Here is a 27,857-nt window from a genome sequence, read left to right as displayed (position 1 = left end):
TGAAAATTGCAAAACATTGTTGAAAATTTCAAGACCTAAATAAATGGAAATACATCTCATGTTCATGGACTGGATGATTTAATATTGTTAAGGTGGCAATAACACCCAAAGCAATCTACAAATTCAGTGCAATCTCCATCAAAATCCCCATGGTCTCCTTAATGCCCATTTCCCCACTCACCTCCCCTTCCTCAATCCTCAGAGGACACGTGATGTGATGAGCACTGGGTGTTATATGCAACTGATGAATCACTAAACACTACATGAAACACTAATGATGTACTATACCCTGGTTAATTGAATTCAAATTTTTAAAAAATCCCAATGGTCTTTTTTTACAGAAATGGAAAGCTGATCCTAAAAATCATATGTAATTACCATGAACCCAGAATAGCCAAAACAACCTCAAAAAATAAAAACAAAGTTGTAAGACCCATGCTTACGGATTTCAAAACTTATTATAAAAACTGCAGTAATCAAAATAGTGTGTTATAGACATCATGAAATACAGATTGATGAGATAGAATTGAGACTCCAGAAATAAATCTATGTCTGTAGCAAATTCATTTTGACAAGAGTTCCAAGGCCATTCAGTGGGTAACTCGGTAGTCTCTACAACGGTACTGCGACAACTGGATATCCACATGCAAAAGAATGGATTTGGACCCTTGTCTCACACTCCATATAAAAATTAACTCAAAACAGATCAAAGACCAAATATAAAACTAGGGGTGCCTGGGTGGCTCAGTGGGTTAAAGCCTCTGCCTTCGGCTAGGGTCATGATCCCAGCATACTGGGATCGAGTCCCACATCGGGCTTTCTGCTCAGCGGGGACACTGCTTCCCCCTCTGTCTCTCTGCCTGCCTCTCTGCCTACTTGTGATCTCTGTCTGTCAAATAAACAAATAAAATCTTTTAAATAAATAAATAAATAAATAAATAAAACCATAATACTCTCAGGAGAAAACATAAGAGGAAAGCTTCATGCCCTGGGATTGGGGATTTCTTCTTAGACCCTACACCAAAAATACAATCAACCAAACAAAAAGTAGATAAATTGGACTTCACAAAAATTAAATAACTTTTGTACATTAAAGGACACTATCAAGAAAATGAAAAGAGAGCCCACAGCATGGGATAAAATACTGCTGTGTCATATATCTGATAAGGAATTAATATCTACAATATATAAAGACCTCCTACAACTCAACAGCTAAAAGACAAAAACCAAATATTTTTAAGTGAACAAATGAGTTGAAGAGACATTCCTCCAAAGAAGGTATGCAAGTGGTAAATAAACTCATGAAAAGATGATGAACATTGTCACTTATTATAGATATGCAAATCGAAACCATAAGGAGATACCACTTCACACTCACTAGGATGGTAAAAATAATAAATAACAACTTTTAGTAAGAATATGGAGAAATTGGAATCCTTGTTAATTGCTGGTAGGAATAGAAAATGGTGCAGTCACTGTAGAAATCAACTGGTCAGTTTCTCAAAAAGTTAAATGCAGCATTAATTATCATATCACCTGGAGATACCATTCCCAAGCATATACTCAAAAGAACTGAAAACAAATATTCAAACAAAAATTTATAAACAAATGTTCATAGCAGCATTACTCACAGCAGTCAAAAGTTGAAAACAACCCAAATTGTCTGTCAACTGATGATGAATAAACAAAATGTGGTATATCAATATCATGGAATATTGAACCATAAAGTCATGATGCACTAATATGTGATATAAATGGATGAATCTTGTAAACATTATGTTAAGGGAAAGAAGGCAGACACAAAAGGTCACATATTGTATGATTCTATTTACATGAAATATCAAGAATACATAAATTCATAGAAACAAAAAGCAAATTAGTGGTTATCAGGGGTTGGGAGGAGAGCGAAAGAGAATGATTGCTTCAGGGTTCCAGGGTTTTCTTCTGGGGTGATGAAAATATTTCAGAACTGAATAGCAGTGATACTTGTACAATATTGTGAATGTCCTTAAATGGCACTGAATTATATACTCTAAAATAGTTAATTCTGTTATGTAAATTTTATCCTAACCAAAAACAAGATAGAGAGAGGGAAGAATGATGGACAGATGGCGGGATGGGGAATGGACATAGGTCAGGTCTCTAGAACTAAATAAAATATAATACCAAGATAATTAAAAGGATAGTTGTATGAATGTCCACTGGCTAAATAGAACTGTAACTGTCAGTTACAGTGGTTGGGAGTTTCCTGACAATGGCCTTTAAATGATGTATTATTACCCCCACTTTAATGTACTATTGTCTTCATCATCCAGGTGAGAAAATTGGGTGGTTTTATAATTTGCCTAGGATCACACATCTAATAAATGAAATTTTACAGGAACAACAACAACAAAAAAAAGCATTTAGTCCACAGTTATGAGTGAAACTTTAATTCCATTTCTGTTTGAAATTTCACATAACCTGAGTAAATTAGGAAAAAATAAGACTTGGGTCTTAATCACTTGTTCCTATTTCCCATTCTAAAGAATTTTCTTTGTACCACCCAATATATGTATCACTAGGTGTGGGGCACCTTAACCTCATTCATGCACATAAACTTCACAATAATTCTCAGTCCTCATCATAACCCCAAGGATAAGATATCATTATCCTCATTCCCCTCATGCCCTCCTTTTGAAGCAACTTATGAAAGGTAACAAAGAAATTGTGTCAAGTAAGTATCTTTAAGGGAGAGTTGAGTGTAATGAACTATGGACCAGCTCCCCAGTTCTTACTTACTGGTCCCACCGATGTCCTTCCAATGCCATCCACCCATCTATCCCTGCTTGGGGAGTGATTTGCTACAGCTCCCAGAGGTAGAGGTTAGCAGTTGTTGCGAGTTATGTTGCGTGCCTCCAAAAGGATATGTTGATGTCCTAACACTTGGTGCCTGTGAATGTGACATTATTTGGAAATAAAGTCTCTGCAGATGTCATCAACTCGAGATGAGCTCATAGTGTTTTAGAACTGCCCCTAAATCCAATGACCGGTATCCTTATTATGGAAGGCCATGTGAAGACACAGGTACACAGAAAAACACAGGCGTGACTCTGGAGGCAGAGGTAGAAGTTACACTTCCATAAGCCAAGTTATGTCAAGGATTGCTGGCAGCTCTCAAGGAGAGAGGCATAGCACAGATTCTGCCTTTGGGCCCCCAACACACTGACACCTTGATTTCTAGACTTCTGGCCTCCAGAAGAGTGAAAGAATAAATTTCCACTTGAAATATAGAATCAGCCACTACTCTCTCATTGGGTATCCTAATTTGCTTCCTAATGTAAAATTCTAACCAAAAAAAAAAAAAAAAAAAAGTCTGCAAAAGATTTTTTTTCTTGCTGTATCTGCTATGGCATTCCTGAATATCTGGTTTTGACTAGTTCAATATCACATTTAAAATGTAAATAATTATCTTCCCTAATACACAAGCCAGGGGCCCATTTCCCATAGGTTAAAGATTGAATTTCCTAGTGTTTTATGTCTTATGCTCCAATCACTTATTTTAACACTATTAGTCTTAAACAAGTGTATGATCTACCATACCAGACTTCAGACCATTACTGCTTAGTTGGGTCTTTTTGACATCTCTGAATGAACTTTTATCTTTTCTTTTTTTTTTTTTTCAGTGTTCCAAGATTCAGAACTTTTATCTTTCTTAAAGACAAAACAAAGCTGCATTTATTTTAGGCTCAGCATCTGGGAAGTCATGGGAGGAGTCCCTGGGGCATTAATGAGGGGTGGGTGATGCATCAGATACTGTTCAAAGTAATGGGAAGTAAAGACAACAGAAGTTATCTTCCTCCTGCACGAGGGTCTCTGCCTCAACTCTGACAGTGATGGGGAGGAACTTGGAAATGACAAAGTGCAAAAATGAGCTTTAAAAATACTCTCCCACAGGGGTGTCTGGGTGACTCAGTTGGTTAAGCATCCGACTCCTGATTTTGGCTCAGATCGTGATCTTGAAGTTGTGAGATTGAGTCTTCCATCCCGCCAGTACCCCTAGTCTGGGCTCGGTGCTCAGTGGGGAATCTGCCTGAGATTTTCTCTCTCTCTCCCTCTCCATCTGCCCCTCCCCCTCCCCCATTCACTCTCTCTCTCTCTCTCTCCCTCTCTCTCTCTCTCTCTCTCTCGCTCTCTCAAATAAATAAATAAATCTTAAAAAAAAAAAGTATTTTCCCACAAAGAGTCTCAGATAACCATGTTTCATGGAATGAATGGGCCTGAAGGATATCTTTTTCTTTTTTAAATTGCATGATATGGATAGGTTTTCGAAGAGAGGAAAATGGAGTCCCTCATGACAAGCAGGAGCTAGGCAGTATGGCGGGGACCCCAGAACTGATAGCGAGTAGAACCAGAGGAGGTCTGCAGGGACCCAAAACCAATTAAATCCCTTTAAAAAGGGAAGGATTTTGGCAGCAAACTGTCAGACTCTTCAGATATGAATCCCTCTCTGTCTCACCATTTTAAAAAGGCAGCTGCCATGGAAGGCTCTGCCCAGTGGATCTCCAAACAGAACTGAGATCCTTCACTGCTTGAACATAAGCAGTTAAGTGCAGAGAGCTGACACAGACCAAACCGAGGTCGACAGAGGCCTTAGCTCAACTGCGTGCCCACAGACTGACATCGAGTTTGGTTCGTTAACCTCCTACACCCTTTTGTTATCTTGTTTGTTGTGTGATTTGTCTTGTCCTGCTTTGTGTGCTGTGTAACAAGCCAAGTTTAATCACACGGTGAAATGTCATCAAGTTTGGAATCCCGAACCTGCTTTATCATTGTGATTTAACTTTGCTTCATGATTGAATAAAGCTGACATTGTGGAAAGACACAACTCCTGTGTGTGCCTTCATAGTGTGCTCATGACAGTCTCTGAGAAAACATATCTGACTGTAATGAGCTTCGGGAAAGAAACCATTCTTAAAGATTGGGAGCATAGTTCTCTTGAAGTTTGCCTATTACCCCATCATTTACGTATGAGTTATAAAAAAATGGCCAATCTGAACATTTGCCTCACTCATTTCCCAATTCCTTTATAGTTCCAAGAATCTAAGTGTGCTAATCTGTCTACATATTGTTTATGCACTAGTATTAACCACCTATGGACAAGTAGAGAGAGAAAAAAATATGGTGAAAAGCAATTCACGATGTCCTATTATTAGCTTATGACAGAGTTTGGCCACAAACATTCATTTACCACACATAACATCAAAATAAAAGCAGAATAAATTCATCTACGTCTCCAGACATTTTTGTTTCAGAGGAATCTGAGGGTGGAGAGAGGTACTACAGCTAAACCTTCATTTCCTGCCAGTGTGTGTGTTTGTACTGGTATTAAATGTTCATTTTTCTTTAAGCCTCCAAACGTTATTTAGTCTAGCCACCAGGTAAAAAAGGAAACTAGTCTAGACATACTCATAGATGGAAAAGATTTTTAAATAGTCACAGATTTATGCCCAAAGATTTTTAACCCCATAGCTCTTTCCTAGAAAAGCTTTTGGTAAAATGTGAAAACATTATTTCTCTGGTCTCAGTTGTGACAACCCATGCTTCTTCCCTCAGATTCTTAATAAATCATTAATTATTAATGGAACACTAATAGCTTGCAAATCCCTGCGATAACCTCATCCCAAGTTTCCACTTTCTGATGACGAAATATCTCCTCTAAGAAGTCATCCCCTATTAAACCACATTTACCTTTCATCTCAGGGTTTCCTTCTATCTATATGTGCATATTATAGTATGATTTACCAGTGTCTATAAAATATAAGTTCACTAATTGGAATACATGTTTTTGACAACACGCCAAACTTAGGTAGTCAACAGAGTAAAATGGAAAGAGCCCGGGACTTGGGGTCAACCAGACCCACATTTAGATGCTAGTTCCATTACTGTGTGAGTCTGGGATAGTCACATTGTCTCCTGGAGTCCTATCCATAAATTTGGGATGATAATACCTAACTTCCAAGTCACTGTGAGGACAAAATTGAAACAACATGTATGAAATAGTCCTGTAGAGTCGCCGGCACATCATTGTTTCTCAATAATTAGTCATTTCCTCTCCTTTCTGCTTTTCATATATTTCTCAAGCTCATTACCCATTAGGCTGTAAATTGTGTTAGCATTAGCACCTGCTGCTCACAACAAGCAATGGCCCAGAATTCCTACATTATGGATATCCAGGTATGTGAGGAAGATGGCCACACCCCACTTACTTTCCAGCCGCTCTATCAGCACTCCCACTAGGGCCTCTGGTCTACTCAAAGAAACATCACCTCTCAAAGACCCACATTCTCCCTACCGGTGGCTCATCAGAAGGAAGTCCCTGATTCTGGATCAAAATACCCCATCAAAGAGAGAAGAGTACAGATGGAAACACCAGATGCCTTCACTGGAGGCCCCGACTCACCTGCCAAAACCAGCTCCCCTGAAGCAGGATAAAGCTTGTCCGAAGAAGTTCCACAGTGATATTGGTCCGTATGAAGAGCTCCAAGAAGGCAATCAGGCCTGCCACAAAGACGGCCAAGACCAGCAGCTGGTGCACAAAGATGTCCAGCATTTCCCGGCCATGAGTGTGATTGTACAAGACAAAAGCTGATAGAGAGGGAAGAAACAGTTTCTCTTATTCAGTGAAACCAAGGGACATCTACCATTTCTCTCTCTCTCTGTCTCCCTCTGTCTCTCCCCCACCCCACAGAATTTTACACACACACATGCACACACACCAATTTGTCCAAAATATCAAGTGCTCTCTGCTTCCCACAATAATGGAAACCTCTAGTATTTTTTGGGAGTCCTCACTACTTCTTCTTTTTTTTTTTTTTTAAGATGTTATTTGTCAGAGAGTGAGCACAACCAGGGGGAGAAGCAGTCTCCCTGCTGAGCAAGGAGCCTGATGGCAGGACTCAATCCCAGCACCCTGGAATCATGACCTGAGCTGAAAGCAGAAGCTTAACCCACTGAGTCACCCAGGCCTCCCAACATCACTACCTCTTAAGAATAAGGATCTATCACTCCTTTTCCCTTTCCTTGTCTAACATATCATACTTTTTTAACTAACTATATTTCGAAGCATCTTCTATGCAGGAGGATGAAGAGTAGGGGTGATGGGACAGGAGAAAGAGTTAGGGTGAACACACAGATGAATGAAACAGACCCTCGCCTGAAGGAATTCAGTCCACTGGAGTAAGCAAATACATATATGTACAAATCATAAGAGAGGACTTTGCTGGGTATGAAAAGATGCTCTGGAAGCTCCCAAGAAGTAGTAACTACCTATATTTTTTAATCCCATGAACAGATTCCAGCTTTATCTTCAACCTTTTCATGTACATGAGGAGGAAAAGATGTTCACCCAAAATATGGTAACACCCTGAAATACTGAGAATCTTGCTGTTGGTTTTTGATGCCCATATTTTAGCTAGCCTTTGTTCTCAGAGAGGGGTTGGCAAAAGTCCTTATATTCAGATGTGGGAGGGAAGGTGATCAGTTAGGAAATGGCCCCTCCTGATAATCTGGGGCTTTTTTAGTTCTTTTTTTTTAAGATTTTATTTATTTATTTGACAGACAGTGAGAAGGAACACAAGCAGGGGGAGTGGGAGAGAGAGAAACAGGCTTTTTGCTGAGCAGGGAGCCCAACAAGGGGCTCGATCCCAGGACCCTGAGATCATGACCTGAGTTGAAGGCAGATGTTTAACAACTGAGACACCCAGGTACCCCATGGGCTTTTTTAGTTCTATAATCAATCTATTCCTTAAAAATACAATAAATGAAAACAAGTTACTAAACACCTATTTTCCCTACACAGTAAGAGGGACATCAACTGAACAAAAAGTATTTTTCATTAACCTTTCAAAAATAGGACCTCCTATTTTTAGTGACTGATTTTTGACTCCACTTATCATGTAATGGTGAAGCTTCATTATATCAATATGAAAATAGCTAGTTAGCAGGTTAGTAGGTTGCTGTGAGTGGTCTCCTTGTTTCAAGATTCTCATGCTACGGGGTGCCTGGGTGGCTCAGTGGGTTAAAGCCTCTGCCTTCGGCTCAGGTCATGATCCCAGGGTCCTGGGATCGAGCCCTGCATGGGGCTCTCTGCTTAGTGGGGAGTCTGCTTCCTCTTCTCTCTCTCTCTCTCTCTCTGCCTGCCTCTCTGCCTATTTGTGATTTCTGTCAAATAAATAATAAAATCTTTAAAAAAAAAAAAGATACTCATGCTTCACTACCCTGAACTCAGTTTCACTTGTTAAAACAGAAATAATAATTCTCTCCAGGATAACCTAGAGATAAATAACCATGGCATCTTGTTCTTTAAGAATGATCTGAAATGTGAATAAAGCACATCAAATGATGGTGCTTTTCTTATTTTACTGTATGAGTCAGTAAGGAGAGAAAATCCTTGGCATCCTATGCAGGACATCTGACGATCTCCCCATGGCCCAAACAGATGGCCCAATTAATCAAGGTGGCACCAAGACACTAAAGGAATATTATTGTACAGGCCTAGATAAGTGTCCAAGGATAGTGAAACAAGAACATACTCACTTATACTTACCCTCCACAAATAAGCCATTCGACAACATTAACTTGGTTAAGGAGGTGGGAAGTGAACTGATGATAAAACACAAGATGTTCGCCACACCCAGCAGCCCAAAGAAGAAATACATGGTGAAATGATGCCAGCTCAAGAGTTCGACCCACTGACCCTCTTTATAGTCATATAAGGCTAAGTGGGGCCCACCAGGAATAAACTGCTCCCCGAGCATGCCTGCAAAGGAAGATATCACAGTTTTAGCAACCCTTTCCATGACTTCACAAAGAAAGCAGGAAGATACCAGATGAACCCATGGCTTATTCAAACCTAATGTCCTTCTATAATGCTGATTCTTCATTCTGGGCTGTTCCTTAACAGCTAAGTACTGGTGCTTTCAGCTGGTTTTAGAGGTTCAAACACTGGTTTGGATGATCAACTTTTAGTCAAAGATAACCAATTTAATCAGACAGCTAGTTATTTCAGATCTTCAAAGTTGATCATTTCAGTTCTTCATAGTTCCATGACCAGTTCCACTGATGGTCATAGTTCCCATTTTCATGTAATGACTAGGTAAATTGTACAAAGGCTGATTACTTCCTTCTGACACATCCTACATCTTTGTGTAGTATCTTTGGGTAGCTACCACGAAATGGAGAGTTGTGCTTGATTCAGAATCAAAAGACAAGGGTTCAGCTTTTCCTCAATTAAGGATAACTGAGAAAACACAGATTATAGCACACAGTCTGGTCAGGTACAGAAACAATAAAACTTTCTTTAAAATACTGATGTATGTGTCAATCTATGGAATCTGGCAAGGCAATTCCTCTCTTTGGAAATGGTTGCTCTGTAATTTCATGTCCATAGCAAAGACCTATTGCCATGAATAAAGTATGAAGAAATCCAAAGGGAAAGGAGAAAGTTCTGCTTTTCACAAAGGAGAGGCTACCAGGGAATTCTAAAACCACAGAAAATTTTCTCAGAACCTTATAGTCAATGAAAAGTCCTTAGAAGTCATCTGGCCTAACTTCCCTTTTCAATTTAAGAATAACGCAAAAAAGGATGAGTATATAAAGCAAAGTCTTCATCAGCCTGACCCCTCTGTACAGTCCATCAGCAACAACTTACGACTAAGGCTTTCCCACAATAACTTGATTATTTTGGCATCATTTTGAAAAATGGTTTCTGATAGAGTTTACTCTTTCAGGCATCAGAATAAATATTATAAAAGTAGTTCAAGGTTCCAACTAATTCGATAAAGGAAAGTCACCTTGAGTGATCAGGAAAGTTAATATCTATGACTGACTCATTAAGGAATAGGCTTCTGTGTAAACATGAAGTGTCCCCTTCTAACAAATTATAATCAGATAGAAATTACAATTAGAATATGTGTTCAGATAGAGGGTATCATGCTTAGCGAAATAAGTCAATTGGAGAAAGACAACTATCATATGATGGAGAGGAGATGCAACATGGGAGGTTAAGGGGGTAGGAGAAGACTAAATGAAACAAGATGGGATTGGGAGGGAGACAAACCATAAGTGACTCTTAATCTCACAAAACAAACTGAGGGTTGATGGGGGGAGGGGGTTGGGGGGGGTTATGGACACTGGGGAGCGTATGTGCAATGGTGAGTGCTGTGAAGTGTGTAAACCTGGCGATTCACAGATCTGTACCCCCTGGGGATAAAAATATATTATATGTTTAAAAGAAATAATATATATATATATATATATATAGAGAGAGAGAGAGAGAGAGAGAGAGAATATGTGTTCAGAGATTTTTTAAATAAAAATTCATTTTAGCAATTTCTTGATTTGATATTTAATTTTCTCTTTGCATGTAGAAATACCCAAAAGGAGAAAACAGAACACAGAAATGGTGTACTCACCAGTGATGGCCATGCCAATTAATACAATTCCCTCAAAAATTTCTATTCGATGGAATAATGCTTTGGAGCCAAGGTAGGAAGTCCTTTTGTGCTTTTTGAAGGCATACTTCAGAATGCACTTGATGGTCCACCAAATACCCATGATAATGAAGAAGGTTCCAGGGAGGGCATGACCTTTGAAACTCCCCATGTCTACCAAGATAAGAACATATAGAAGATGAAGACATTTTGTTTCCAGAACTTAACCAAAACATCACTCATTCTCATAAAATACACTATTTTCTGATGATAGTAGATATACCGTTGATTTAAGAGGAATTGATATTACTGTCAATCACTGCAACATCAACAATACCAACAAGAAAAACATGCATATTCATTGAACGCTTACCTTGTGCAAGGCACTATGTCAAATGTTCTGCACACAATCTCTACAACACACAATCTCTCCATTTTCAATTGGGACACAGGATTAGACAGGTAAGTGAATTGCCCAAATATCACATTATTAAGCAAGAGTTATGTTGTTTTTAAGAGGGAGCTCAAGGATTTCTTAAAGTGATAGCATGTGCAACACCGTATATTTACACTTTAAGCATATTTGGAGGAAAGTAATATGAAAATTTTACCTGTGTGTTTAAAACTTGAAATGATATAAAATTGCCTACAATTTTTTAAGTAAGTAATTTCAAAGTACCAAGCCTCGAGTATACAAAAGAGACCATTAGTGCTCATCAAATATTCAAGCATTTCTCCTAAGACTTTTCCCAGCCTCTTCTCCAGGTGAATCAAAGCCATGTTTCTAAACAGTATGGAGGTGCCTCAAAAAGTTAAAAATAGAGCTACCCTATGACCCAGCAATTGCACTACCAGGTATTTACCAAAGTGATGCAAAAATACACTCAAAGGGGTTCATGCATCCTAATATTTATAGCATGTCCATTAACCTCTCAAAGCCTTAGTTCTTAATAAAAGAAGGAGGTGGCCTAGGTGACACCTGATGTTCCTTTCTGCTTGAACATTCTGTGATTCTTCATCCTAACCACCATATTTAGCAGTGTCACTGAGTTCTCTTTGCCTTGGCTCATGAAGCCATATGGTGTTAAAAAATGCTTTTATGTGGGATTGAAAAATACGTCCAGACTGTAAATTATTTGTACTTTTCTGGAGAAGAACTTGATATGTCTTAAGAAGACTTGAAGGTTTTATATTTGTTGGTATAGGAAACCCATTTCCAGGAAGCTATCCTAAACTTATTAACCAGAAATACAGGCACCAAATTAAAAATATACATTGTCTAAAATCAGAAGAATGATTTAAAAAATGTTTACAGCCACTTAACCCACTGAGCCACCCAGGCACCCCTACAGCCACTTAAAGTTTTCAAATAACTTAAGTGATAGGGGCTATATTTAGTGAAAAGAATAGCATTTTTCAAACCTGAGAAGGGGCTTTGGATTCAGGCTGACTAGAACTGAATCCCAACTTTATTATTTACTAGCTAAGTGACTTGGGCAAGTTATTTAACTTCTCAGTGCCTCTGTTTCCTTTTCTGTGAAATGGAACAAAGAACAATAGCTAACTCCTAAAAGTAAAATAAGTTCCTCTAAAGCAAATAACCCATAGTAATAAGCAAGCTCATGTTATCCTCAACTCACCTCAAACTACCAAAGTAGAATAAAAGTAAAATCAAATGATATATATATGTTTATAAAAAATAAAATTATAAAAAAAAAATCAAATGAGGAATTCTACTTGGACAAAATTGCTGAAAAGCAACAAGCATCTCTATAATTCTCTTGGCAGTCATGCATGCACTGCTTGTAACATTTCTCCAACTATTGTCTTAGAAGGTTACTGGAATCTTCTGTAGTTATTTAATTCCTTGACTGCATTTAAAGAATGAGCTTCTTGAAAGCAAGAAGACTATAAATCTATTCTTTCTACCCCCCCCATGAACCTGGATAGCATCTTATACACTATGAAATTCCAAATTAACAAGAGTAACTAAGTCCTTCTTATAAGGATCATAAGCTGAGTGAACCAATATATCTCAGCACAGACACTGGGACATGACAGGAAGGCAATGGGGAGTAGATGAAGGTTTTTGAAGAGAGATATGAGGTGATCAGGGTAGGGAAAGAAATGAGGCATTGCTCCTAGCTCAGTTATAGAACTTCTGCATTTTAGCCTTTTAATCTGAAACAATGTGATGGCTCAGTTTTTCTCTGTTTTAAAAAACTCAAACAAAATGAAGTCAAGGCAGGCTTGCTATATTTGCCTAGCTAAGGGACTCAACAGACCCAGTTGCTCCTGACAATGAAAATGGTATTCTTTTTTTTTTTTTTTCACTTTCATTGTGGAAAGAAAAAACTGCTCAAATTCTCAAATATCACTCCATTGTGATCTCCTAGAACACCATTATCCATAAATTTATCTTTTGTTCCTTGCTTTACTATTGCCTGAGATTGTAATTTACTGATCATAAAAGCCAAGTAGTCCAGAGTTTGATTGAATCTAAATCCAAAATGAAGACACATTTCCCTTGGAAGAAAGCTTTTCTCACCCACAAAGCAAATCATACTTGCCAGAAAACCAGCAGATACCTCAGGAAGATCACCAAAATAGGAAACAAGAAGGTCCTTCCTCAATATATTTCTTGCCTGATCTTGCCACTTAAAATAATCTCATGGGGAAAGTGGTTCATCCAGGCCTGAAATGGTGGGTTGCAATTCAACACCAGCTTCCAGCTACAATTTATCCTAACAATTCATACTCCTCCCCCATCAAAAACAAAACAAAACCCTCTACACTTAATGACACCAAACACCATCCTCTGGGCTAATGACAAGCAATGGCTCCTAATATACTGGTTGACCTCTTTTTTTTCTCACTGTCCTCCAAATTTACACACTCACTCACCAGCCTAAAGGGAAATATTCTAAAACTATAATACTTAGAGATAATAATAGACAAATCCCAAGATCTAACTTAGGTGTCAAGTGTTAATGCCCAGTGTTACAGACACATAAATCATAGACCAGGCCAACGCACAGAAAGAGGAGAGAACTCAAAATAGCTCACGGAAAGAGATCCTACAGTTTTCTTGGTGGAATCTCAACCAAATACTAACTTCAACATAGAATGAATACCATGGGGAAAACCTAAATTAAAATTTCATCCTGAGCCACCACCAAAATAAAGTATACCTAAATCTTAGTGACTCCTTTCTAAGCACATTTATAAATCCCAATACAGTAAAAAAATTTTAACTATTTCTTGAACTTCATTTTACCATTTGCTTGACACTCAAAGCAAAGTATATACAAGCATTTGTAGCTTTAAAGTTCTCCATCACTCCATCATTCCATACCAATACATTCTCTCCCAAATTTCAACTATTTCAAGTTTCCTTAGTAAAATTACCCTTACCTTCACACTTTCCTCAATGTCAAATCCAGCTCAATTCTCTTCTCCCAAGAACTTATAATGGTTCCTGCTTCAAGAAGAAAAAGCAGATACTGACTGGTCTAAATCTAATTACTCTCCTTCTTAGAGACGAAACCAATGTGCTTATGTTTTTCCAGCATGAAGGCAGCAGATAAATCTTCAGAATATGTCACAATGCCTCCATAAATGTAAATATTAGGGCCACACCCTTTTGAAATCCTACTTCATATCCAAACATTGTGCCATAGAGTAATTCTCAAGAACTCACCTTGCACCCACCCACATGACCACTAGCCTCACACATGTGTTCCCTGCTGTGAGAACCAAAGCCCAATAGAGCATGTGTGATCTTTGCTATCTCTTCCAGGTCATCAAGATGGACAGAAGACAAGCAGAATGGTATGGGAGCAGTAACATACAGAGCAGATCCAATAAGTCCCATGAAGACAAACCATTCCCTAATATGCAGTGCCTCAAAGAGAGATTGTCACAGGGGCTAGGGTTGGAGTCATAGCCAAAACCAAAGTTATAAGAATAAGAAAAGATGAATAAAATTTCTGTAGGTCATCAGTGTAGCTCAGTTGCCCTCAAGGAATACACAAACTAGTAGACAAGAGCATTCTAAAACAACATGAGGTTTACACAGAGTGAAACGGGAAGAAGCAGCAGCAGTTTGACTCTAACCTGAAGAGCTAGCACCTGTTTTCCTGTCTGTATACAAGTCTTATTTCCCCTCTCAATGATAAACCCATGGTGAGAGAGGGCCATATCCTCTACCATGCTTTGCACCTAATTAGCACTCAATAAATCACAATGAATGATGGGCTTCTGCCTGGAACCCCATCACCCCGAATCACTGACACGGGTGGCAACCAGTTTCAGAAACAGCTGATGTGGTTAATTAAATGCAGATTCTTGGAATCCACTTTAGATCTACTGAATCAATCTGGGGGAGGCCCATGAATCTGCATTTAAAATAAGCACACATCAGTTATTTTTTTATATTCTTAAATTTTGAGAACCAAAGGTTTAGACCATGTAGAGACAAGCAGAATGACACCAAGACACTGAAATTTAAATGTGACTTCCCTATCACCATACCCCAGAGGCCATCTGTCTCCCATCAGTGTCATAAACTCTGCTGGGCTTGTTCACATCAGCTTCTTACTGGGCGGAGTTGGGTGGCTCAACAACTGTTCCTGAGGCCAGAATGATAATCTGGCTCCAGAAAAAGACAATAACCATTCTACACTGCTGCCATTCTGTTCTATTTTATTTTATCATACATTATTAAGATATTTTATTTTATTTTGATCTCTTTTACACCCCAGCCTCTTACACCCATACCCCTATCAATCTTTAAATACTAAAACCACTCATGCCACATGGGCTAGTCTTAACCAAACACCCAGAATGACAAACAGAAATCTACATTAAAAAAAAAAAAGTGACACAGGATGAGCCAATCCAAAGACATACGTATTGAAAAATAAAACCAATGAACAGAAAACAAGAACAAATGTTATGTTAAATCACCTGCCTGTGATGAACTCTTCAAAGTAAATAGTGGCCTGGACTGTTTCTGTTAGTAGTGGTGCATCTGAGATGGGAAGGGAAGGAAGTTAGCATTCATGGAACATCTACTTCATGTTAATAACTTCTCATGTATCTGTTTATTCTATTTTTGAAACAACTCAAGGAAGTATTATTATTTCCACCATAGGTCTGAAGAAACTGAGACTCCAAGAGATCTTCTGACCTACTCTAAGTCACAGAGTTAGTTAAGATCAGAGGCAGGATTTCAAGGTCCTTATCTCAGACTAATCCCCTAGATAAGCGCAAAGACCAGAAAAGGTTTACGAATAAATCCAACAGTACTCACCAAGTTCCTTTGACTAGGTTAAACACCAGAAGGAAAAAGGCTGCTGCTTCTGGGAGTTTCTACCATTGAGGCCTCTCTGCATGTAAAGGAAGTGAAGATCTGCACGTAGCTTGAATATCTGCCACTATTATAGTCAGAGTCAGAGTGCACAAGGGTGTCAACCAAAAGGAAAGCTGGTCTGAGTAATCTGCAATGACTTCACTTGACAAAATGAAGATGCTAGAGATATGATAGGTGCTGTGATAAGAACCTAAAGAAATCATTCTATGGTTCCCAGCTTCATACAGCTTCACAGTTCAAGTCAATGAACAATTTCTGAGCACTACATACACATCCAACAATCTCCTTCAGGTATTAGGGGACTCCATGTTAAACAAAAGTATCTACAGCTTAGCTGGCAAATGTTCTCTAATTTTAAAGACCCAGATGATTATACTGGGCCTGACAAAATAATCTCTTCATTTCAAGGTCACTAATTTTATCGCCTCTGAAAAATCCTTTTTTGCCACATAAAGTAATATAGCCACATGTTCCAGGAATCCAAATGTGGTGGGATGAGGACATTATTCTGTTTATAACAACATATACATGTTTACTGTTTGGCAGAACAGAGAAGGCAAAAACATATGACTATGATACCAAGGAGACGAGCCAAGATTTATGGTAAAGGAATAAACCACGTAAGGTATGCTGAGCCCCTCCATTTGATTCAGAAGAGTAAGAAAGGCATATTGCAGGATCCTATAAGACTATAAGGGACATTTGAGCTGGACTTTGAAGAATGATTGGGATTTTGAAAGGTGGAACTGAAAGGGAAGTGCACTCTAGACATAAGAAACAGCATGAATAAACTCTTGGTGGCAGAAACTTATAGGAGATATTGAAGTCACTTCTACCATAGGAGTTGAACACAACAGAAAATGCATCTGGAACTGCTACATATATGGGAAGTTGGTAAAAGGCAAAAATAACAATATAAATTACCAATCAGTAAAAAAAAAAAAATTACTAGTGTTTTTAAAATTGAGTCTCTAGTAATGAATAAAAATCAAACTATATCCCCACCTCACACCAGATTCAAAAATATATTCCAGGTGGATTAAAGACCTAAATGTGAAAATAAAACTTCAAAATTTTTAGTAGAAAATATTTGAAAATATCCCTATGACCTTGGGATAAGAAAGAATTTTTTAAACAAAATATAAAAAAGGAAAGTAATGAAAGAAAGGACTGATAAATTTGACCTCTTCAAAAAGTAAGGTTTTTAGGGATGCCTGGGTGGTTAAGCATCTCTCTTTAGGTCAGGTCAGGATCCCAGGGTCCTAGGATTGAGTCCTGCCTTGACCTCTTTGCTCAGTGGGGGAGGGAGGATGGTGGTGCTGTTTCTCCTTCTGCCTGCCACTCCCCCTGCTTGTGCTCCTCTTACTCTTTCTCTCTGACAAATAAATAAATAAAATCTTTTTTTAGAAAAAGTATTTTTATATGCGAATGGCAAAGAAGTGTAGGAAAAGATGCTCAATATTATTAGTCTATTAGAAAACGTTAATTAAAATTACAAATACCCATACTCATCCACCAGAATGGCTAAATTTAAAAAGACTGACAATACTGATGATATTTGCAAGGCTGTGAACCATCTGGACCTCTTATGCACTCTAAGTGGGAACACAAAGTTGTACAGCCCATCCAAAAGCAGTTTGACACTTTTTATAAAGTTAAACATGCACTTACCATTTGACCCAGCAATTCCACTCCTAGGTATTTATCCAAGAGAAAATGAAATTATGTCCACACAAAGACATTTAAATGGCTGCTCACAGTAGCTTTATTCATAATAACCAAAAACCCAGAAATAGCCCAAATGCCCATCAACTAGTGAGTGCATGAACAAACTGATACATCTCTAAATAAATTTCTTCATCTGTAAAATCAGAGTGATAAAAGTATTTATTTCAGAGGTTTCTTGTGCAGATTAAACAAGTATAATGCAAAGTACCTGAATGGAAACTGGTAAACAAAAAGCAACCAATAAATATTAGCTATTATTTTGACATCTGAAGTTTTAAGATTTTTCTGTTGTCACACAAAATAAATTTAAATATTTTTTGCTGACAGCTTTGTGGATCTACAGTTCTATCCGTGAATACTCCATTTTCGTAACGATTTTAATGTGATATGGAAATGAAATTCTATCATGTGTAAAAGCCTCTTTCAGTTTCCCTGATCCTCCCTCCCCTTCAATATGGGGTTTATCCTCATAATCTAAGATAGCTGTCAAAGCCCCAGCCATCACAATCATGTTCCAGGCTGCAGGGGAGAAAAAAGGGCACAAGGAGACTCTGTGTCTGCTTTTCAATGAGTTTTATTGAAGTATAATTTACATGCAGCAAAATTCACCCTTAAATTTTACAGAGGAAGAAACTGAGACAAAGTTAGAGATGAACTAAAATGTCTAAGGTCATGGAGATGATAAGTAATGGAACTGGGACTGATATTCAGCCCTGGGTCTATAGTGCCTCTACAACAATTGTACCATAAATAAAGTTGAACGACACATGGCAGACATAGAAGATATTTGTAATAAAGTTAACTGATAAACACTGAGTTGTCACAATTCATTTGAGTAAATACCTAGGAACATAATCTCAGCTTATATGGTAAGACTATGTTTAACTTTGTAAGAAACTGCCAAATTGTCTTTTTATTTTTATTTATTTATTTATTTATTTATTTAGAGGGGGAGAGAATCCTAAACAGGCTCCACAACCAGTGCAGAGCTCTATGCAGGGCTTGATCCCATGACCCTGAGATAATGACCTGAGCCAAAATCAAGTCAGATGCTTAACCAACTGAGTCACCAAGGTGCCCCTGCAAAATTGTCTTCTAAAGTGTCTGCACCATTTTGCATCCTACCAGCAATGAATGAGAGTTCTTTTTTTTTTTTTCATATTGTCTCTAGCATTTGTTATTGTCAGTGTTCTGATTTTGACCATTCTAATAGCTATGTAGTATGTAATGTTATTGTTGTTTTAATTTGCAGTTCCCTAATGATATATGGTATTGAGGAGCTTTTCATATGATAATGTGTCATCTGGATATCTTACTTGGTAAGTAAACTGTTCAGATCTTTTCTCACTTTTTTTTTAAAGATTTTATTTGTTTATTTGACAGATAGAGATCACAAGTGAGAGAGGCAGGCGGTGTGGGGAGGAAGCAGGCTCCCAGGGTGAGCAGAGAGCCCAATGCAGGGCTCAACCCCAGAACCCTGGGATCATGACCTGAGCTGAAACCAGAGGCTCAACCCACTGAGCCACCCAGGTGCCCCTTTTCCTCACTTTTTAATTGAGTTATTTATTCATTGTTGACTTTTAAGAGTTCTTTGTATACTTCAGATGTTAGTTCTTCACCAGATGTATGGTTTGAAAATATTTTCTCCCAGTCTGTGACTTGTCTTTTCCTTTTTTTTAAAGGGCCTTTCAGGGGTGGCTTGGTGGCTTAGTCAGTTAAGCACTGGACTCTTGATCTCAGCTCAGGTCTTGGTCTCAGTGTCATGAGATCCACCCGCACACTGGGCTATGGTCAGAACAGAGTACGCTTGAGTTTGTCTCTCCTTCTACCTCTGTCTCTCATGCTTGTGCTTCTCTATCTTTCTCTCTTTCTCTAAAATAAATAAATCTGTGCCTTTCACAGAGTGGAAATTTGCATTTTCGTGTGATCTAACTTACACATATTTTCTTCCATTTTTAAAAAAAGTGTTTTTCACAAGTGGAAATTTTTAATTTTCATGTGATCTAACACATACTTTCTTTCAAGAATTGTGTACTTGACACTGCACTTAAAAACTGACCATCCTACCCAAGGTCTCACCATTAAGCATGATGTTAACTGTAAGTTTTGTGTAGCTATTCTGTATCAAGTTGAGGATGTTCCCCTATTTTCCATATTTAAATTTTTTTCTTAAAAATACAATGACAACAACAACAACAAAAAGACCTGAGAAGGTGGTTTAGAGCCAGATAATAGGGGACTTTAAATGCCAGGTAAAAAATGTAACCTTTATTCTATGGGCAGTAAGAAGCAACTGAATGTTTTGAGCATCAGAGCGTTTAAACTTTTACATGTTTTGAGTATCAGAACTTAAAACTTTTAAACAGTTTAAAAGTTTTATTCAAAGATGTAAAGATGTGGGGTACCTGGGTGGCTCAGTGAGTTGAGCCTCTGCCTTGGGCCCAGTTCATGGTCTCAGGGGCCTGGAATGCAGCCCTGCATCAGGCTCTCTGCTCAGTGGGGAGCCTGCTTCCTCCTCTCTCTGCCTGCCTCTCTGCCTACTTGTGATCTCTCTCTGTCAAATAAATAAATAAAATCTTTGAAAAATACATATATATAAATATGTAAAGATGTCCAGAAAAGGTGATTCCTCCAACTCCTTCACTAACCCACTCTGGTGAAATACAAATCTCAGTCTCCATTAAGCCTGCTTCATAATAAACTTGAATCTCTTGGAGTCTGGAGGAGGATGCAGAACACTCACCAATCTTGCTGACTGTTTCAGCAAAGACATGACTCCCACCCCAGTATTCAGCTACCCCACCTCCCATCCACAAAAGAAAGCTATGTCACTGTGGTTCAAGGCAGAGGCCCAGGCACCCAATGGCCCAGACTCAGTATTAAGCATACACAGACAAAATGCAATAACCACACCTGAATCAACAATGTTGACATATTCCTTTGCATCACATTTTCTACCAGGGTAGCTGGCTGTTGTCAAGGGCTCTACTGATAAGGCCATCTGGTTGAATCCTTGGCCTCTCTACAGAGAACACCTTGTAGCCCAATTCTCATGACCTTGGCTGCCTCACTTCTTTACCCACCTTTGGGCATCCTGCTCTTCCCTTCCTTTCCCCACTTCTGCCTATCACAACCGGTTCTCAGAAGGGCAGCAGAGACCTGTCTGGATTCTAAGCAAATTGACTTCCAGGGCATAGGAACCATCTTGGTTCCTGATCCAGGATCAGATTCCAAATTTTGTTTGGTTTGGATTTCTGTGTGTGGAGGGGTGGCAGACAGAAGGTAATCAAAAGGAAACCAGTGAGCCAAGAACATATAAAAAGGAAATGATTTGCCAACTGGAGCTAATAAAGTTCTGAGTTCCTGATGTTCACAGGCTTATAAACTACACAATCATCCCATTCTCCATACAGCATCCACAAGCTCCCCCCGACAGATGTCCATCCTTCACCAGGCAATTGTGTGAAGTTCATTCTAACCTGGTTTTCCTCTAAAAATCTATTTTAGTTATCCACTTCCTCTTTTCCTCCCTGCTGTCAGCACACACATAAATATAATTTGATCTGGATCCTCTTCCCTTGGGGCAGGTTCAGGTGTAGGGCCAGGGCGGCAGCCTCCAGTTTTTTTCCACTGTATCCAACACACATTCAGCCTTGGCAACCACACAAATAACTAACCTTCACCCTGTGTCAAAAGGGACAGTATAAGACTCAGAGAAAAAGAGTTGTTTTTAATTTGAGGAAATCTGTCATGCCCTGGACGTTTGGTCAACTGCTGGCTTTGTGGAAAAGAATTTGGAATAAGTGTCTCTAAGGATGCTCAGACATATGTATAGGAATGATCACTAGTGCTCTTGGCTGCCTCCTTATCCATCCATTCCCTTGGTTCTCCATCTTTCCATTCATGCTTTCAACAACTATTTATTAAACAACTACAGTGTGCAGCTCACTGGGGACATGTGATGGAATCAGAACCCTCATGTTAATCAGATCCCCAGGTGATTCATGTACATGCACATTAAAGTTTGATAAACACTGGCTAGGGCAGTATTTCTTAACAGCAGCACTAATTGACATTCCAGGCCAGATAATTCTTTGTGTGGGGAGCCATCTTGTGCTGTGTAGGATGTTTATTTAGCAACATTCCTGGCCTCTGCCCATGAGATCCTGGCAGTACTTTTCCCCCAGTTGTGAGTCAAAAATATCTGCAAGTATTGATAAAGGTCCTCTGAGGGGCAAAATCATATCCCTTCCCTAATTAAGAAATACTGGTTTAGATGACCCTAGGTCAAATCCCTGTAAACATAAAAAGGATTTTTTTTTTCTTTTCGTTTAGGAAAAAGAGAAATATAACAGATTTAACTGTTAACTATTGTATCAAAATAAGTCCAATCAAGATTATGTACACCTTTCTCAGAAAGATAAAGTATGCATTATTGTAACTAATAATAAAACCATCATTTGGAAAAATAGTGTTTGTAAGATTCCATGACCTTTTTGACAAAAATCTTTCAAGCTTGCTGTTTAATATTATTATTAAGGAGAAAGAGGAGCCTGGCATTGAATATGACATACATGAGGTCAAGAACGTAGCACTGGATGTCATCACTGCCAATTATATGTGGATCAGGTAGAAACAAATAAAGGTCTATATAGAACAACTTCCCATCTTGAAAAAGATGGTTATTGTGGTCATGTGTCCATCCTCAAATAATGGAAGTGGTGGCAAGGGAGGAGAAGTTATGTTCAAATCCAGTTTATGGGAAAATAAATGAATAAAATAAACACAAGTTGAAACCAGTATGGTGATATCTGAACATTGTACAGTTTTAGTTGGCGTAGGGGAGGAAATGTCAGCAAAATCATTCTGTGGTCTTTCTGCCTCTTGGTGTCAGGAAATTTATGTCTCACTGTTTATTTTAATTTTTTAATTAAAAAAATAGGCTCAATCTTAGAAATAATGACTCCTGATTTTGGCAAGAGCCTCTGACAAGCAAAGAAAGAAACAAGATCATTTCAGCTACTGATAAAATAACGCAGAGTCATGAGAGAGCACTCAGGTTTAGTGTGGGATGATGGGGACGGGGTTCCACTTATGAAGTTCTGAGCTAGGCTGGGCTGAGCTACAGCAGGGAATGCAGGTGAAGGGCATGAGGCCATTGGCCCAGTCCTGCCGACAAACACATGCATTTTTACTGGTTCCACTTCACAGAAAAGGCGTTAGATATTTGACAGCTTGATGGAATGTCTACAGCCAGTAAGTGGTAGAAGACAGAAAAAAAAACCAGCTCTCTGGGATGCAGGTTGGCGATTTTCTCTCTGCAACACCAAATACCCCTGTTTTCATTTCCTGTTGGTGCTTTAACAACGCAAGTTACAATCAAATTTAACATCATAGAGGTCTGGAGGTCAGAAGTCTGAAATGGGTCTTCCTCAGATCTCATTCTCTCTTGCTGACGCTGACCCCATTCTTCCGTCCACTCATCCTTCCTATTCGTATTCCCCTGACTCACTCTTATAAGGACCTTTGTGATTACACAGGGCCGGTCTGGATAATTCATAGTTGTCACCTCATCCCCAAATCTTTAACTTAATCAAATCTTGCAAGTGTCTTCTGCCATGGGAAAGAAACCAGAATATGTCACCTCAAAATACATCTCTTTGACATAAAAATTATTTTGAGCTGAAGGCAATGAGGAATGCAGGAAAAGTTCTCTTTAACCTCCCTTTTACTGACTAAACACAGGATATAAGTTCCCCTTTACCAGAGATGGCACCAGAAAATCGGCAAACCAACCTTACTCCAATAGTGCCCTTCCATATGTTTATCTTCCTAAAGTTTGTTGTCCTTGGAAGCTTAAAACTGCTTGACTTTGTCCTGTCCTTTCTCTACAAATTTCTTGCTCTTTGCTAAAAATGTTTTAGAAGCCAGAATTCTAAGCTGATGCTTGGAGTTGCTTTTGGTTAAGGTTTCTCCCAAGTGATGTGCACTGCACATGTTAAAAAACTTTCTTCTCTTTTTGTTTATCTTTCTGTTAAAGAGTCCTGCTAAAAGAGGCACCTGAGTGGCTCAGTGGGTTAAAGCCTCTGCCTTCGGCTCAGGTCATGATCCCAGGGTCTTAGGATGGAGCCCCACATCAGGCTCTCTGCTCAGCGGGGAGCCTGCTTCCTCCTCTCTCTGCCTGCCTCTCTGCTACTTGTGATCTCTGTCAAATAAATAAATAAATAATCTTTAAAAAAAAAAAAAAAGAGTCCCGCTAAAAACCTAACATGGGTAGAGGTCAACTTCTGCTACCCTGACACACATAAGGTAACATCTTCCAGGTTTCTGGAGATTAGGGCATGGACATCTTTGGGTGGCCAAAGCTTACCACACCCCCTTAGGAATGCCAGTCACAAGAAGGGCCTCTGACAACCATAAAAATAAATCTTAAAAAAAAAAAAATCACTGACAGTGGGGAAGAAGAGAACAGGAATAGAACGAGCCTTCAACAGACTCTCAGGTTCCACATCATGAGGGAGACTCAAGAATGTAGTGTTGTCTACTTCTGATCCTGGCTGTACATAGAATCCCTTGAAAAAACAACCAGCGCCTAGGCTGCAGCTCCTAGAGATTCTGCTTCAATTAGTCTGGGTAAACCCAGGCACCAGCATCTTAAAATTCCACATAAGGCAGAGCACCTGGCAGGCACAGTCAGTTGAGGGTGGGACTCCTGGTTTCATTTGATCTTGGGGTCATGAAGCTCCATACATTATCTGCATGGGTTTCTCTCTCCCTCTCCCTCTGCCCTTCCCCCACCTCTAAAATAAATAAATACATCTTTAAAAAATAAATAAGTAAAAATAAAATTTCCCCTAAGGGATTAAGAACCCAGATTCTAGAATCAGACTGCTTTCGTCCAAAGGCCTGATCCACAGTGTGTGTTTGACTTGAAGCATATTATTTAACTTTGCCTATTAATATAAAATGGGTATGATGCTATTAATAGAGCCACCTTGTAAAGCTGAAGATAAATTAATATTATACTAGTAAAGCCACATAGTAAGCACTGCATAAATATCTCAAAGCTCTCCAGAGGGCCATCTGGGAACTCCTCAGGCTGGCACCCGGTGATTTCTGTGTGTGTCTAGGATGTGAAGAGTGTGGGATTGCAAGGCACTGCAGGCACCATCTCCCCTGCCCTACCTGATTGTAATGGGCTCCGGACATACGTGCTAACCCCAGTGTGCCAAGGGAGGGGCAGCAGTGGGAGCAGAGTTGCAGGAATGCATGCAAATTAGACAACTGAATAAGAAGAAGCAACCAGAAAGGCTGGTGCGCGGGTGGAAGAGGTGTGATGGGCCATGAAAAATAAGAGAAATGCTGAGAGCTGTGTGATAGTGATCAAGGTTTCACTGTCTGCTAGAGCAGTGGTTCTCTGTGGGGCTAACACTGCAAAAAATCTGGGAGCCAAAAAAACGCTGTCTAGTTTCCACCCAGACCAATTTAATCAGAATCTCTAGGAGTGAGGCCTGAAAATCAACCTTTCTTTCTTCCTTTCTTCCTTCCTTCCTTCCTTCCTTCCTTCCTTCCTTCCTTCCTTCCTTCCTTCCTTTCTTTCTTTCTTTCTTTCTTTCTTTCTTTCTCTTTCTTTCTTTCTTTCTTTTCTTCTTTCTCTCTTTTTCTCTTTCTTTTTTCTTTCTCTCTTTCTCTTTCTTTCTCTCTTTCTCTTGCTTGCTTTCCTTCTTTTTTTCCTTTTCTAAGCTCTCCAGATGATTTTAGTTAGCCAGAGTTGAAAGCACTGTGACTTTCTCTTATGCCGACTGTCCTAGGTTAGTCAGCCTCACCAACTGCAACATGAAGTGAAGGGAGGGGAGAGAAAGGCTCACAGTGACTGGATTCCAATTATGTGCCAACACAACTGACACACACCAATTAATTTCACCCCTGTAATTACTATCCCCATGTTAGAGATAATAATAAAGAGGTGCATTTCACAAGAATTGTAACGCGACTTACAACAGAGTCTTGACCCGACCCAAGACTCAACCCAGTGTCTCTGTCCAAAAGGGACAAAGGAAGAAAAATAACCATTTAGAGCATCCACATGGCCTCTCAATTCCATGAGGTAGCATTTTCCTCCCCACTTCATATTCAATAGGACAGAAACTTGAAAAGCTAACTAACCTGCCCAAGTCAAAGGTCTTGTAAACAGAAGAACTGGAATCTTGACTCAAGCCTGTCTACCGCTAATCCCTGTCCCATTTCCCATCATTTCTGCCCTTCATGCCTCAAAAGCTATCATTTACTTAATGCTGACTCTATCTCAGATACTGTACTCAGAACTTCATATGCATTGCCCATGGAAAAATCAAGTAAAATAACTGTAACATAGAAACAAAATCATTAATGTACAGGGTAAAGATTAGCAGCAATGACTGGGAGGGTTAGAACTGGAGCTTCTCCAGCCCCACCCCTGACCTGCTGAGTCAGAATCTGCATTTTAACAAAATCCCCAGGCAATTCATTGGCACTGTAAAATCAGTAAAGTCGGAGAAGATGGCTGCAGATGGTTTGAGTTCTGCTTTTTATCTTTCCAGAGTTGTTTTGGTAATGTGTATGCTTTGCCTAAGAGTCTCCACTTACCAGACCTTGCAAGGCTCCATTGAACAATATTCAAGGAAGCTTGTATTTCTGAGCTTTCATTGAGATTAAAGTGCAGAGTTAGATTATTATAATACAAAGTTTACAGACTTCTTTCCCTGCTCAGAAGAACATGTCAGCAGATGTCTAGGAATTAGCAACTTCAATTTGGGAAATGCTGGGATAAAGAATTAGGAAGAATTATACCTCAGTAGTTAATGAGGGGAAATTCCCCTTTATATAAATATTTCAGCAAGTAAATGCTGAAGAAATGATAGAATTTAGAATTTCACAAACCCTAGTGAATTAATAAATTCAGCCAATAACAATATGTGCCTAAAGTATTCTTGCAAAAAGAAAAGAAAAAATTCAATTTGGGTGTGATTCAACCTCTCTATATAATTACCAACCGACAGGAAATTCAGAGGCACAAGAGCATTGTTAAATGACATCATGGGAATACAACAAGTAAAATCCAGATGATGCAAAATTCTACAGGACAAACTTGTTTCTTTAAAAGATAAATTTAAGAAAAACAGAGATAAAGCGAGAACCTGTATACCAATAGAGAACTCTGAGTAGTATCTACAATTGCAATGTATAGACTTTATTTGGATCCTAATTCAAACAATAATAATTCAGGATTTTAAAATTTATAGGGGTCATAATAGCATTGTGTCTAAGTTTTTTTTTTAAAGAATCTTTATTTTTTAGACAAATATACTGAAATATTATGGACCAAATAATATGACCTAGATTCGTTTCAAAATCATGATGGTAGATTTTATGTCAAACTAGCTAAGTCCATGGTACCCAGTTTCTGGTCAAACATCAACTAGATGTTGCTGTGAAGGTATTTTTTAGACCCAATCAACATTCAATATTTAAATCATAAACATTTGAGAAAAGTAGTTACCCTCTACACTGGTGGGGGGAGTCGAGGAGAGCTCATTGAATCATATGAAGGCCCTAAAAGAAAAGAAGTAACTCTGCCTCCAGATTGCTTTCCCAATAAAAACTGTAACATCAACTCCTCCCTGGGTCTCCGACCTGCTGGCTTGCCTTACAGATTATAGACCAGTGGGCACAGTAATTGCAAGAGTCAGTTCCTTCAACCTCCTCCTCTCAATCTCTCCCTCTCTCTCTCCGTCCCCTCCCTGTATAGTTATATACACATACACATACAACTGTTTGGTTCTATTTGTCTGGAGAATTCTCACGCAAAAATGATCTGGGGGAAGAAAACGTGGATGAGGAAATAGATCAAAGAAAATTGGCCCTAAGTAATTGTTGAAACTGGCTAACAGGTACATTATACTCTTCTCTCTACTTTTGGATGTTCTTAAAATTTTCCATTTGAAAACTTGGGAAGGATGAAAACAAATGCAAGAGTTGGACAGAGATCCAGATTTTTGTCACTGGGTCTGACAACAGAACAACGTATTAGAAATCAAGGCTATCCTGAGAAATCCAAGGCTATGACTCTAATACTCACAAGAGAGAAATTAGAGCTGGGAGGGCCTGGCCTCGGAGGTGACTCCTCTTGATCTTGAACTTCTAGTCTCGCTTACATTGCACCCTCTCCTCACTGGCACATCCCTTTACCACAGCACTTTCTCACACTTCTACTCTCAGTCTCTTCTCTCTAACCAAGAGCTCCT

At 39.0% G+C, this 27,857-nt stretch overlaps 1 protein-coding gene across 4 annotated transcripts in view; it reads right to left on the bottom strand.

Moving 5' to 3' along the window:
* TMEM45A (transmembrane protein 45A) overlaps positions 1-27,857 on the bottom strand; it is a 63,083-nt gene that overhangs the window by 6,239 nt on the left and 28,987 nt on the right. For 2 of the 4 annotated variants that reach the window (XM_032852045.1, XM_032852049.1), the window contains 3 exons: positions 10,455-10,646; positions 8,588-8,800; positions 6,443-6,627 (listed from right to left, as the gene is read on the bottom strand). In XM_032852045.1, the coding sequence (XP_032707936.1) occupies positions 6,443-6,627; positions 8,588-8,800; positions 10,455-10,644 (588 nt within the window). In that variant the 5' untranslated portion in view covers positions 10,645-10,646. Of the gene's footprint in view, positions 1-6,442; positions 6,628-8,587; positions 8,801-10,454; positions 10,647-13,042; positions 13,140-13,886; positions 14,060-27,857 lie in introns of those variants that run through there. The other 2 variants (XM_032852047.1, XM_032852048.1) reach the window with 2 other exon arrangements.

This window comes from Lontra canadensis, unplaced genomic scaffold, assembly GCF_010015895.1.
Source record: "Lontra canadensis isolate GAN:19392208 unplaced genomic scaffold, GSC_riverotter_1.0 scaffold6, whole genome shotgun sequence".
NCBI lineage: Eukaryota > Metazoa > Chordata > Mammalia > Carnivora > Mustelidae > Lontra > Lontra canadensis.
Note: the sequence above shows the minus strand (reverse complement) of the source record. Positions and strands in the feature narration are given on the sequence as shown.